At 34.6% G+C, this 13,922-nt stretch overlaps 2 protein-coding genes across 4 annotated transcripts; both read left to right on the top strand.

Annotated features, from left to right (window-relative positions):
• Positions 1 to 709: 709 nt before the first annotated feature.
• Positions 710 to 3,647, top strand: LOC131626223 (mitochondrial phosphate carrier protein 1, mitochondrial-like). Its single transcript, XM_058897057.1, has 6 exons — positions 710 to 968; positions 1,051 to 1,406; positions 1,481 to 1,524; positions 1,615 to 1,829; positions 1,912 to 2,036; positions 3,289 to 3,647. Exons 1-6 carry the CDS (start codon positions 840 to 842, stop codon positions 3,335 to 3,337), a joined length of 918 nt encoding a protein of 305 aa, XP_058753040.1. The 5' UTR covers positions 710 to 839; the 3' UTR covers positions 3,338 to 3,647.
• A 2,688-nt stretch (positions 3,648 to 6,335) lies between these two features.
• On the top strand, positions 6,336 to 11,921 carry LOC131626222 (calcium-dependent protein kinase 26). Of its 3 annotated transcripts, none has more exons than XM_058897053.1 (9): positions 6,336 to 6,540; positions 6,678 to 7,442; positions 7,660 to 7,803; positions 7,889 to 8,041; positions 8,256 to 8,371; positions 8,677 to 8,844; positions 9,458 to 9,682; positions 9,870 to 10,011; positions 11,500 to 11,921. In XM_058897053.1, exons 2-8 carry the CDS (start codon positions 6,758 to 6,760, stop codon positions 9,990 to 9,992), a joined length of 1,614 nt encoding a protein of 537 aa, XP_058753036.1. In that variant the 5' UTR covers positions 6,336 to 6,540; positions 6,678 to 6,757; the 3' UTR covers positions 9,993 to 10,011; positions 11,500 to 11,921. The 3 variants fall into 3 exon arrangements, with proteins under 3 accessions (XP_058753036.1, XP_058753037.1, XP_058753039.1); XM_058897054.1 differs by having other exon boundaries at positions 6,668 to 7,442; XM_058897056.1 differs by lacking the exon at positions 11,500 to 11,921 and adding an exon at positions 10,250 to 11,011.
• Positions 11,922 to 13,922: the final 2,001 nt, after the last annotated feature.

Here is a 13,922-nt window from a genome sequence, read left to right as displayed (position 1 = left end):
GCAGATGGTTTCTTCCTTGAGGGGTCTGATGTCAGGCGTGTAGTGGATGGTATGATTAGGCTGGCAGAGGAGGCATTTATGTACCATCGGCATCGTGCCAGGACAGGTGGGGCACTTGACGGTAGAGGCAGAGTAGCCAGCAGACGGCGTGGTGGGCGCAGAGGCGGGGCAGAGGCAGAGGAGAGGCGCAAGATGATGTCCAACACTCATAGTAGTGATGCGTGTGATTTTTTTGATATTTGTATTTTAATTTCATTTATGTACATTGCTTTGATTATGTATTCGACATTATGGCCGACGATTTATACGATGTATTTTTTTGTGTACTATTTAATATTGCCTTTAAATTGTATTACTTAAATTTACTATAATTTGATTTGATTTTCCATTTTTGTTATAAAAATTGAGTTTTGGAATTAAATATATGTGATTTGAAAATATAGTAGACTATTCCGTAGGTACATCTACGGAACACTATTTTTTACACTTCCGTAGATGTATCTACGGAAAGAAGTAAATTTTTTGAAAAAAATATTTCTCAATGTATTTACGGAAGAAAAGAACATAATAGAAATTTCGCCAAATGGGTTATAGATTCAAGGGTGGATAGGTTTTCTCTAAATTTTAATCTAGAGATTTTAAAACACAGTTAGAATTCTAAAATCCGAGAGATTTAAGAGACAAAAAGAAGGGTAAAACTCATAATATTGTTGTATATATGTTTTGATGATGGAAATGAGAGTTTGGAGATGTTTTAGGATATGTTAATTAGTAATATTTTAGTTTCCTTTCTACTGTTATTAGTTAAGACAGAGAGGTATGTATGAAAATGTGTTAGAATGAAAGGCGGTGTTGAAGAAATATGTTCATCGAAATATTATGGAATTTGCTTTGTCGGCGGTATGCTTAGTTCCGGAGTTACTCATCTGGCCATAACTCCTCTCGATGTACTCAAAGTCAATATGCAGGTTCGTTGGTTAGGTACCTTGCTTACTTGTCTACTTACTTACTATGCTCAATTTCTCATTCATCATTTTTTTTTTTTTATAGGTTTATCCCAACAAATATAACAATGGAATTCTATCTGGCCTTGCCACTATATGGAAACAACAAGGTTCCTATGCTCTTTGGAGAGGCTGGTCTGCTAAACTCTGCGGATACGGTGTTCAGGGAGGATTCAAATATGCTCTCTACGAGTATTTCAAAAATCTTTATGCCGATCATCTCTTGCTTCATTCTACCAGGAATTCTATTTTCTTTCTTAGCGGTTTGTCTGCACAGATTTTAGCTGATGTTACTCTTGCTCCTTTTGAAGCCGTTAAAATCCGTGTTCAAATTCAACCTAATTTTGCCAAGGGTTTATCCGATGGTTTTCCCTTGGTATACAGAAATGAAGGTCTTGCTGGGTATATTACCTTTACATCTAAATTCATTATGTTTTTTTTTCTTTCCGGTTTTAATCACTTTTTCTTTACTGCAGTTTCTACAGGGGTCTTATTCCGTTGTGGAGCCGCAATCTTCCTTGTAAGTAGCATTTTATTGCAAACTAGTATGTTCTTCTTCAGTTGCACACGGTTATTCACATTTATGTTTTCTTAATCTTTGGTTCCACAGTCTCCATGGTCATGTTTTCAACATTCGAGCATTCCGTGGACCTAATATATAAAAATATCATGCATAAGAGAAAGGAGGACTGTTCTACAGCACAACAACTTGGCGTAACGTGCTTAGCAGCCTATACAGCTGGTGCTGTTGGTACTGTAATTTCCAACCCCGCTGACAATGTCATGACTAGTCTTTATAAAAAAAAGGCTGAATCCGCTATGCAGGTAGGATTTCATGGTATGCACTGATTCATTTGGAATATGGAAATTTAGTCCAATTAACTTTATTGGTTTTGCTAACTTTCAGGCCATCAAGAATATTGGATTCATAAACTTGTTCACCAGAAGTCTTCCTATTCGCATTGCACTTCTAGGACCAGTTATAACTTTGCAGTGGTTTCTCTATGACACTATAAAAGTTCTATCGGGACTGTAAGTGACTTCTCTTTTTATAAGTTTTCCCCTACTATAGTAGGCAATATAATTTCTTCCACGATATGCACCAGTAATTTGAAATATTTTATAGCAAATCTCTGAAAATTATAATTCATCCCTGTGAGATACACTTTTCTAAGGAAGTCCTGTCTAAATTTTTTTACCAACATTAAAGTCCCTTTATTCATATAGGCTTAACTGAAAATTTTCTGCAAATCTAATATTCCAGAGTGCAAGTGACTTTTTTTTTACCGTGTTTTACTTTTATGTTCTAAAAAATAATCTTGTATATGATCAATTCAGTATATACAATTGAACACTAAATTAAGCACCTTTTCACCAAACTCAGATCTAAACCACCTATATTTGTGCCAAACTTGAACCCAAATGCATCACCAAATTGAGGACTAAATGCAGAAGCAAGTCAGACTATTCCACCCACCATATTTCAGCACCAACAGTAAAGAAACATATTCAGAAATGCTTGTCCTGATTAGTATTTAATCATATGTGCCACTAGTGGCTTGTTCATTACTCCAACACCATCAATTAAAGATTTGCTTGACCTTTCTGTCATATTTTGCCAGCTTTGTTAGACTAGATTCAATAGATCCACTTCTTGTCCGAGACTTTAGTATTTTTGAGAACTCTTCGACCGTTGAAGGCATGGAGGTTACCACCATGACACCACAATAGAGATTTGGAGTTATAAAAAGGAAACATGTATTTGGTTTGCTTCTACTGTGTTTTTATTTTATTTAAAAGCTAACATAAGGTGTACATCAGGGAATCAGATTTGGAGTATAGGCACATATCTTTTCATGTTTACATTAATGGAATATTGAGAAGTTCAAATTGTAGTTAGAAGTTAAATGTGCATTTCTAGAATATTTGATTGAACTCAAGTGTCATGTATTGAATTGAATTCAAATGTCCCGGGTGTTTAGTGTGGGGAAAACTTTTGAGGGATCTTTTTAGTGATTTCACCGTAGGTAAATTGTAATTTGTCTAACAATTTTTGACATCATATTCCTAGTTTCATGCTAAGCTTCCAATAGTCTTGTTTTGGATGAAGAGAATATTGTGTTTCTGGTCCATTTTGTAGGTTTATTTGTTTTGGTCACCATAGATACATTTGTACACATTGCATGATGTGCATATCTGTTCTTTGGTGTACACTACCTTGTTTATGATGTAAATTTATGCCAATTAGATATTAATTGATTCTTTCATGTCTTTTACACTTTAGGCCTACTAGTGGAGGACTTGCAAGAGACCAGAAGGAAGTTAAATTGTAGCATGTGCTCAGGTATCAGTGGAATGTGGTGGTTTGGTCGTCTAGTGGGTCTGAATTGTTTTATAAATTGTAGCTTAGGATTAGTTTGCTGTTGAAACCTGCATATCCAGGCTTGCATAAAACTGACAAACAAATTTTGTTCCTTTCTTTATTTCTCGATTTCAGAGTCAATCAATATATCGAAGCATGGCTTCTTTGTATCTGTCATGTAAATACAAAATATGTTTGAATAAGGTTTTGTTTGCTATAGTAAACCAAATTGATCTTGTGGTCCTTTTGAGTTTTTTTTTAGTATTCATCTCTATTAAAAATATTCCTTGCATTTTGGTTATATCGTTAGCTTTCCTATGCCAAATGCTAGTGTAGATAATGTAAATCCATGTATTCGGTGATTAGTGTCATAATTTGGAAATTATTTAATCAAGAATGTTATTGACATTATCAAACTTCTTTGTTTTTTTTTTTTCTTTTATAAGAAAAGAAGGTATATTAACAAAGCACAACCAACAAAGAACCCAACCCTAATTTCCAATACAAATGGCCGGGTTAACACGCCAATTTACCCAAAGAATAGAATCTCGCACATTATAAAACGAGGAAAACCATTGTCAAACAACAAATTTGATCATTCCAACCATATCAAAATTACTCAAGATGCCTCAGTTAAAGAGAATCTCATTTCTACAATTGCAAATACCCTAACAATAAGCCATCCGAAAAAGCCACCTAGTGTTCACCGTAAACATGGACTTACAAACTGAATCAAAAACTAAAAGGCAATTAAAAATATTACCCGTAATGGAAGAGATATCAATGTGAAGCCAATCACAAAACTTAGTCCATCAAATTAAAGAAACCCGGCAAAAAGCAAAAAGATGATTCGAATCTTCCTCATCCAACCCGCATAACAGATAAGCTAAATTAAGTGGACCCGACAAAATATTCCGCTTCAACAAAGCCATCTTGGTGGAAATTTTCTTCAACAAAAGGCTCCATCCAAAAATTAAAATCTTGCTTGGAATCTTAATATTCTAAAAACAAGTCAACGCCTTCACGAGAGTAACTTCCAAACCCGGACCCCGAACACTTCCTTCTAATATCATATCATAAGTGGCCTTCACCGAGTAAATCGTGAAATTTGTCCACCAAAGGAACAAATCTTCCATTCCAATCGTAGGCGTATTTCCTCCTAGCACCCGAATAAGATCCTCCATACGCTCACCATCAACATCATCAACAAAGTTTTCACAAAAATTAATACGCCATTCCCATGAACTGGAAATCCAAAATTTGTTATCAAAGTTCTTTGTGATAATATGTTAATAACAAATTTGATTTTTGTTTTGTTGGTAAGTGGCCTGTTCAAAAGAAATACTATGTTAGATGTGTTCAAATTCAAATGAGAAATATATTAGATGTGTTTAAATTCAAATTGTTCGGAATGAAAATTGTAAATTTATCTAAAAAAACCAAAAAATTGAATATTATTGAATATTTTTTATGTTATTTTGTGAAAATTGCTCGGAAGAGATTTTACTTTTATTAATATGATGTGTTATGTTAATTTATTATTCAATCCTATTTATTAATTTTAATTTTTAATGTGTTAATCAATCGTTAGTTGGTCTAGTGGTGATTGACGCTAGACTTGAGAGCGTTGACCACAGTCCGATCCCCGCAACTACAATCGGGAGTAGTTGAAACCACTTGATCTTAGAACTATTCCCCAAATAAGATTGATTTTTGTTAATACAATTCAATTAATGGTGTCTACCTCTACGACTAGGTCAACAATAATTTGCTTTATTTTTGTAATATCATAACTTAGTTTACAATAATATCTTTAAAACTCTTGCATTTCGGTTATTTATCCATAATAATCTTTACAATAATCTCTTAAGTCACGTTTAGGTTCAAAAATTATAAATTTAGTTTTAAATAGAATCATTTTTAAAAATCAAAACCAATTATGCTAAAAAAAACCAAAGATAACAAAATGAATTTTACACCGCAAAAATTAATTTAAAATCCTATAACCGTGAAATAAAATATATACTTAGTTAAGAAAGAGGTGTGAACAAAAGTAAATGGTGAAACACTAAAAAGATGAGAAATGTATGTAGACAAAAGAAAAAGAAAAGGTTGCATAGGTCAAAACGTCTAGTCAAGCATGAAGCCACCAAAGACGAAATAAAGGTTGGATTGATATTTGAAGAATCTTCCTTCCATCCACTTGTTGTTACTCCTATCCCCACAAACTCTCTCAAGTCTCCTTTTTTGATCTAACGTTTTTGTTTAAAAAAAAGAATTTGGGTCAAATGTTTTAGACACACCCTTTGACAAGAAAATTGTCATACTTTTCAACGTTCCATAAATAAAATACTATTTTGACAAACTCAATAGTTAAATTTACCGTATAAAAAAATTTGAGAATTCTAATTTAAGAATTGCCCAATCAAATATAGAGGCAGACAGTTGAAGAGAAGAAGGGTGAGAGATGGATAGTTAGAGTAGTTAATAGACTGCACAACCATGAACCATATAGTATTAACAGATATCTTTCGTCACATTGATGTGGATAGTTGTTCAATGTTTAACATTATTGATTACTCAATCAACGCCATGTATCCTTTCCCCCATTACATGAAATATTATGTACACATTCCAATTGTCAGTGGCATAGTGACCTAAAAATGCCCAAATGACATGACCACGTGTGAATGCAGTTAGGTTCTCCCAATAGAGTGAAACCAAACAAAACATATGTTTAGCACTCCACCTATTAATTGTAGACAAGAATCCATTATTGGTAAGTGGAGGGGGTATATAAGAGATTTTTGTCGACACTAGTAGTATTAGAATAGGGTCCAAATACAAGGGCCCAGCCCAATAAGAAAAGCCAAAAATAGAATATGAAATGCAAACTCAAGAGGAAAAGACAATAAAAAGGAAAAGAAAGGCGCGTTATTGTTATTGTTATTGAAAATTGTGTAGCTGGTCACCACTGACTTTCGATGTTTCTCGGTAGGAACCATTAAAAATTAAAAATATATAAAAAAAAAATCATCTTCTCCATCCTAAAATTAACAAGAAATAAATTACTAACAAAAATATTATAATTATTTCCTCCAATCCAAACTAACTTTGTTGAGATCTGTCGGAGCCACCGGAGAAGAAGAAACCAATTATCTATCCTTGCTTCCGGTATGGATTATTATTATCATTAACATTAAATTAATTAATTAATTAACGTATGAATGATTTGATCTTGGTTTATAACATAGAAAGATTGAAATCTGAATGATTTGATTTGATGTTTTTGTTTTGTGAGGTGAGCGCAGGTTATGAGGAAGAGGTAAAGAAAGAAAGGTGATGATAGATATTTGTTATTATTATATAAAAAGATAATAATAATTGTTTGATGGGCAATACATGCCGTGGATCTTTGAAAGGAAAATACATCCAGGGCTTCACCCAGCCCGAGTCCGACACTTCCAATTCCAATTCGAATTCCAAACAATCTCCCAAAACCACTCATCACCCTCCACCCTTCAACTTCACCACCACCGCCATGCGTCGTACTGCCGATAACCAGACTTATTATGTCTTGGGTCATAAGACTCCCAACATACGTGATCTATACACTCTTGGCCGCAAACTCGGTCAAGGTCAATTCGGTACTACTTTTCTAGCTGTTGATAATTCCACCTCTATTGAGTATGCTTGCAAATCTATTTCCAAGAGGAAGCTTATTTCTAAAGAGGATGTCGAGGATGTCAGGAGGGAAATTCAGATTATGCATCATTTGGCTGGTCATAAGAATATTGTTACCATTAAGGGTGCTTATGAGGATTCACTTTATGTTCATATTGTTATGGAGCTTTGTTCCGGGGGTGAGCTCTTTGATCGGATTATCCAGAGAGGTCACTATACGGAGAGGAAGGCCGCCGAGTTGACCAAGATTATTGTTGGTGTTGTCGAAGCTTGTCATTCTCTTGGAGTTATGCATAGAGATCTCAAGCCTGAGAACTTTTTGTTGGTCAATAAAGATGATGATTTCTCTCTTAAAGCTATTGACTTTGGCCTCTCCGTTTTCTTCAAACCAGGTTCCTTCCTTGCTACTACTATTTTTGAAAACAAACAACTTTACTTTTGTTTTTATTATATCATCTATGTATGCAATAAATGCACTTTTTTAAAAACATTAAAATCATGCTTCTAAATTTGCTACATTTCTTACTAGTTATTAATTCGAGAATCAGAATAACATTTCCATACTAATTACTGTTTGCTTATATTTTCATTGAATTCTTGCTGCCTCAGGTCAAGTTTTCACTGATGTAGTTGGCAGCCCATACTATGTTGCTCCTGAGGTTCTCCTCAAGCATTATGGACCTGAAGCAGATGTGTGGACCGCGGGTGTCATACTTTATATATTGCTCAGTGGTGTGCCACCGTTTTGGGCAGGTATGTGTCTCACTGCTAACCCTCTATGGATCATTTTGGATGCATATGTGGTATTTACTCTGAGTTTTGTTGTTTTGGAGCTCAGAGACCCAGCAGGGTATATTTGATGCGGTATTGAAGGGACATATAGATTTTGAATCAGATCCATGGCCTTTAATATCGGATAGCGGAAAAGATCTTATTAGAAAGATGCTGTGTTCTCGGCCTTCTGATCGATTAACTGCCCATGAAGTTTTATGTATGTTCGTCCTTTTTTCTACTGCATTAGCTATATAAACAAGGATAATCCTTACATGAATAGAATAGATAGTGACTTTGAGCACTAGAGCCAGTGTGGCTCTTCTTGTACTGTTCAAACTTCCAATGTTGCCTTCAGTGTGGTTGTCTTCATTATTATATGGAATCACATCTATTTTGTAGATCAAGGGACATTACTTGTTGTGCTTGTTCAGGTCATCCTTGGATATGCGAAAATGGCGTTGCCCCTGACAGAGCATTGGATCCTGCTGTGCTTTCTCGTCTCAAACAGTTTTCTGCAATGAATAAGCTAAAGAAGATGGCTTTACGGGTAAGCAAACCTACTGGATGCATGAATATTAATTTACATACGAATGCGCGCATCATTCTTTTTTATGAAAAAGATAATGCATTTTTCGTATATAATATATGTAGTGTTGCTGTTGCCTTTTTGGGAATATACTATCATGCCCTTCTTGATTGCCAAATTAAGTAGCCTAATTGTATACATTCAATTGTATTCAAACTATTTCCAAATTAATAATACATCAAGTGCCATTGTTTTTTGTATGACTCAAACTAAGTAACTTTAGTTATAGTTTTTTGACATGGTTGCTTGTTATGGTATTTTCTTAGGTAATTGCGGAAAGTCTATCCGAGGAGGAAATTGCTGGTTTGAGAGAAATGTTTCAGGCTATGGATACCGATAGCAGTGGTGCAATCACTTTTGATGAACTCAAAGCTGGTCTAAGAAGATATGGGTCTACCCTTAAGGATACAGAAATACGCGATCTTATGGAAGCGGTAGGGTGTTACTGACTTAGTTCTGTTAAAAATATAGTTTTTTTTTCGTTTTGTGTTTCTACTCCCATTCTTTTTGGAAATGATATTTTAATTTTGTTATATATATACTCTGAGTTTCTACTGTATTCTTTGTCATTCCCTTTGCTGCATGGCTTTTTGTCAATCTTCATGACACTGAGTACATAATTTAGTGGTTTAGTCATTTTTTAATAAAAGAAAGGATGGTTTAAGTTTTGTACGATCGGTTTTGCAATGTTATGCATATCTGATTTGGCTAATATAACTGGACACACTTATAAAGGGTGTGTTTGATAACTACCAATGATAAGATATCACATATTGAATTTTATATTTATTTTAGTGATAAATTACCAATGTACAAATCAAAGCTTTAGTTGAATTGATAGTTGTACTGGCTGGTAACTTGTCATTTTGACAGTGGAGTTGACATTGAACATTGGTAAACAGTGTCTAAATGTGATATAGAAAACCAGGAACTAATCAGTCACCCGTTACAAAGACTCAACTTTTCTTTCTAAACTGCAACTTATATTCATGTTATAAATAAGTTCCAATTATATTCTGTTCAGCTGAAATGTTTGAGCTGTTTCAGGCTGACGTGGACAACAGTGGAACAATAGATTACGGGGAGTTTATTGCTGCAACAGTTCATCTCAACAAACTGGAGCGTGAGGAGCATCTTGTTGCAGCATTCCGATATTTTGACAAGGACGGAAGTGGTTATATTACAGTTGATGAACTTCAACAAGCTTGTGCAGAACATAACATGACTGATGTTTTTCTTGAAGATATTATCAAGGAAGTTGATCAAGATAACGTAAGTCATATACACCTGTGCTCCCAATGAATATATGAGTATTGTCTCCACTACTTATCAAATGCTATAAATATCAAATGCCAAAATTCTATGTTTATTTTTTGCATACCAATATTTAATTGAATTAAGTCCCTTCATCCTCTTGTACTAATATGCTTCACGGTTTTGGTTATGTCTTTTGTTTTAGGATGGAAGGATTGATTATGGTGAATTTTCTGCCATGATGCAAAAAGGCAATGTTGGGGTTGGTAGGAGGACTATGCGCAACAGTGTGAATTTGAGCATGAGGGACGCACCGAGTAGCTTTTAGTTGTGCTCATTGTGTGCAGGTAATTTTTTGGCTTTGGAAAAATTAGAACTTTGCCCAGTATAATATAATTTTCTCTGCTGGATTTACTTTTGAATTTTAAGAAGTGAATCGACTATATTGCACATCATCTCTAAATATTTGGGACATACATATAACCAACCGATGTTAGTCCCTCAAAAGTTAAATAAAGTCTAGTCTCGGATACACACTTTTGAATTTTTATGAAGGGAATCAGTTATGTGATAGATCATTTGTAGATGGCTGGAATAAACATATAGTCAATGGATGGCAGTCAATTGGATGTTATTATGAAGTTCTGAATCTCTGAGACCCAATATGATCTTGTTATTCTTGAACCTAAATAACCAGAAATGATTTCGTGAAGCTCAGTTATTGGTTCATTACATTTTGAGTCTCATCATATGCTGGTGGCTCTTGAATTGAGTTTGATGTTAGATTTAAATTCTGAGGGTGAAGAAGACAGAACTAAGAGCTTCTATCCTATAAGTGAAACTATGTTAAGAGTTACCACTTATTGATTGTAGTATAGAGATGAAAAAATTAAACATCATTCTGTCTCTGTAAAAATATAAGTGAAACTCGAGAACTCTTGTCACGTTTGTTTCATTTTTAAATGAATATGGTGTTAGACATCTTTTATTTCATAATTTGAGAATAACTAGTTATTATTTCTATAAAAATATAAGTAGAACTATGATGCTATTAATATGTGTAAATATTCTTAAATTAGTGTACTTGAGTGATAAAAATTATCCAAGCACTCCAGACCCGCCTTGTCCAATTTTTTTGATTTGGAATGTGTATGATTCCCTGACAAAATTTATTCATGATTTTGGAATAAGTAAAATAGTTGGCAGAATACTGGCATATATTTGGAGGTGTATCTAGTGTAGTGGCGTCCCTCAACCCTAAACCCTAAGGCTATGTTTGGGAGTTTGGAGTGGAAGGGAGGGGAGGGCTTTGAAAAATAAGAAGAATTGGGTGAAAAGGATAAAAAGATTTTGGGAAGGAGAGTTTTGGAGGGTTTGAGTTTATTCATAACAGCAAAAATCCCATAAAATGGGGGAACTAAAAAATTGTATTGAAGGAGGGTTTTGGAGGGTTTACATAAATTTTCCAATTATGTTTTAAGTTGTTATTGTATTCTGAAAATTAAAAATTTAGTAATGATAATGACTCTTTTATCATTCTAAACAAAATCATTTTTTCAAAAAATGTCAAATATTTTTTTATAATTTTTTAAAATTTCATTTTTGGAAGTCTTCTCCTCCCCTCCCCTCCAAACTCCCAAACATAGCCTAAGTGTTTATGTAAATAGAAGCTCATTTTAGAAAATAAAAGCCTTCCTAATCGTAAATGTTTGTTCTGGTTCTCATGGAAGTTACTGAACCAGTTTCTGTTGTTGAATGATAATAATTTCTGTGTTACTCTTGGGATGTTTACATGGCCTGTCCTGTATTTTGAGTCTGACATGCCATTTTGGCAGGTTGTATACAGCAAAGCCAGAAAGAGCAAGCATAAATATTTACCAAAAAAAAAAATATTTTTATCCTGCTGACGGATCCTATATCATGGAAAAAACTGGGGATTGTGAATGCTCCTGCACGGGTGAGCATCAAGTGTGATAATTGTGTTGTTGTTGTATAACTGCAAAATTTGTTTGTGTCAGTGTCTTGTGTAAACTAATTCTTGCAGATATTTTGAGTTGGTCTGTTATTTATATGTGCTTTTCATATATAGGAGCATTCTGTTTATAGTAGAAGGATTTTGATTTTTGGCATGTAAAGTTTCACACACAAAAACATTATGTATTGGCTGAACTGAACTGAGAAGCGTATTTGGTTTCTGTAGGAGCACATGAAGTTAAAGTGACAATGGAAACATGTTATAGTTTTTTATGGCATTAAATTCATCCTTCTAATAATAGTAACATTTGGTAATAATTAATATAATAATAACTGACATAAAAATTGCAAATGCATGTCCTAAGCTTCAAATGTGTGCATTTTTTTAAGGCAAATTCAGGGTACCCTTTAGTTTTTTTTTTTTTTTAAGCTCCATGATTCGTGCTACAAGCTGGTAGAAAAACCTCGTTGTTCTTGTTCCTAAAAATGCTCCAAAAAAAAGATATCATCATCATAGCATCCAACATCCATATTAATAACAACCAAGTCCCTATGGCTAGGGAGATCATACTGCAAATTCACATGTTGAAATTCGCATCTAAGGGAATACGACATCTGAGAGTAAAGGAGAACCAAACTTGCTTTGCAAAGTGACAGTGAAGCATGAGATGCTGTGTAGACTCAGAGTTGGTTTGATAGAAGGGGCAACTTGTATACAAACTCTGAGAGTAAAGGAGAACCAAACTTGCTTTGCAAAGTGACAGTGAAGCATGAGATGCTGTGTAGACTCAGAGTTGGTTTGATAGAAGGGGCAACTTGTATCCAAACTCAGACCTTTCTTTTGAAGACTCACCTTTGAAGGGATAATATTTTTTACCACCCTCCACAAGAACTCTTTAACTTTACTTTGGATAAGGGCGTCCCATAGCGTCTTCCACAAGTTATCACCAGAAACCACCGAGGGACCGAGTCTAAAACTAGCTCTTTCAAAACGCAAGCATTACGGACTTAACCGAATACTCACCATTTTTCTTATGATGCCAAATGATTTTGTCTTCAGGTTGCCTTCGAGATAAAGGTATATTGATAATATTGACAACTTCATCGTGATCAAAACAATTCATCACCAGATCCCATTTCCAGCAAAGTAAATCTTAATCAATGAGGGCATTAACCTTTGCATCAACAACAATTATGCGAATTGGAATTTTTATATATAGAGGTAGTTTGAACGCGATATCCAGTTATCCTTCTAAATCCTGACTATCTCTCCATTCCCTATTCTCCAAATATATCCCTTCTTAACAACTTCACCAGCATTCAATATACTTCTCCAAGCGTAGCTTGGGAAATAACATGGCTTTGCTTCAAGAATTGAGCTTCGAGGATAATAGCCCTTTCAACCAGAGAATGCTCATCTACCAGTAATCTCCAATAATTGAAGGCTGACATATATTAAAATTACTGAAACTTCTAAACCCTATAGTATACCACCCGTACTCTTGAAAACTGCCAATGTAACACCCCTCTAAATAACCCGCGGCAATTAAACAAATTATTAAATCAGAGTAACATGTAGAGAGGTATCACAATTCATAAATAACAAATTACACGTCACATAAGTCATGCATCATTGGAACACCTGAAAATCATAACTCATTATCCAAACCATGTTCTACGCAGCGGAAAAATACCACATCAAGTCTACATTATTATTAAACGTATCAGACTCCAACCAAAACAGATAAATATAGAGTTACAATCAAAACTACAAACAAACGTTCCCAGTGTTACAACTACCAGAGCATGACACCTGACGCTAACTAAAACACGGACTCATGAGCTAATCCTCACCGAGTCGAACAGCCGCTATCCTCAGTCTGAAAATGACAACATGTAAGGGTGAGTCTCGTCATAATTAACAAATGTTATAAGGTTATAAAGCAATAACACGTCACAGTTGCATCATTCACCCAATTGTTTCATAAACAGACAATCAAAACAAAACAAATAACAACTAACGCATCATCAGCATTTACAACACTGGAATACTTCCAATCATGTCATAAATCGTGCATATGAATGAACTGACACTATGCATGTGGTACCAACGTCATCCAATGGGAATGACCCATGACCGATCTATCATCATCCAGATACGGCCCTGCCAGCACAGATTCCACACAATGGGAATCATGCCCTTCACTGATCCAACACTTCCCTTATGGATACAGTATCAACAATGCACATGAATGAATGCAACATATATAACATACTTATATCA

This window comes from Vicia villosa, unplaced genomic scaffold (assembly GCF_029867415.1).
Source record: "Vicia villosa cultivar HV-30 ecotype Madison, WI unplaced genomic scaffold, Vvil1.0 ctg.000274F_1_1, whole genome shotgun sequence".
Taxonomy (NCBI): domain Eukaryota; kingdom Viridiplantae; phylum Streptophyta; class Magnoliopsida; order Fabales; family Fabaceae; genus Vicia; species Vicia villosa.
This window is presented reverse-complemented; position numbering and strand designations above follow the sequence as displayed.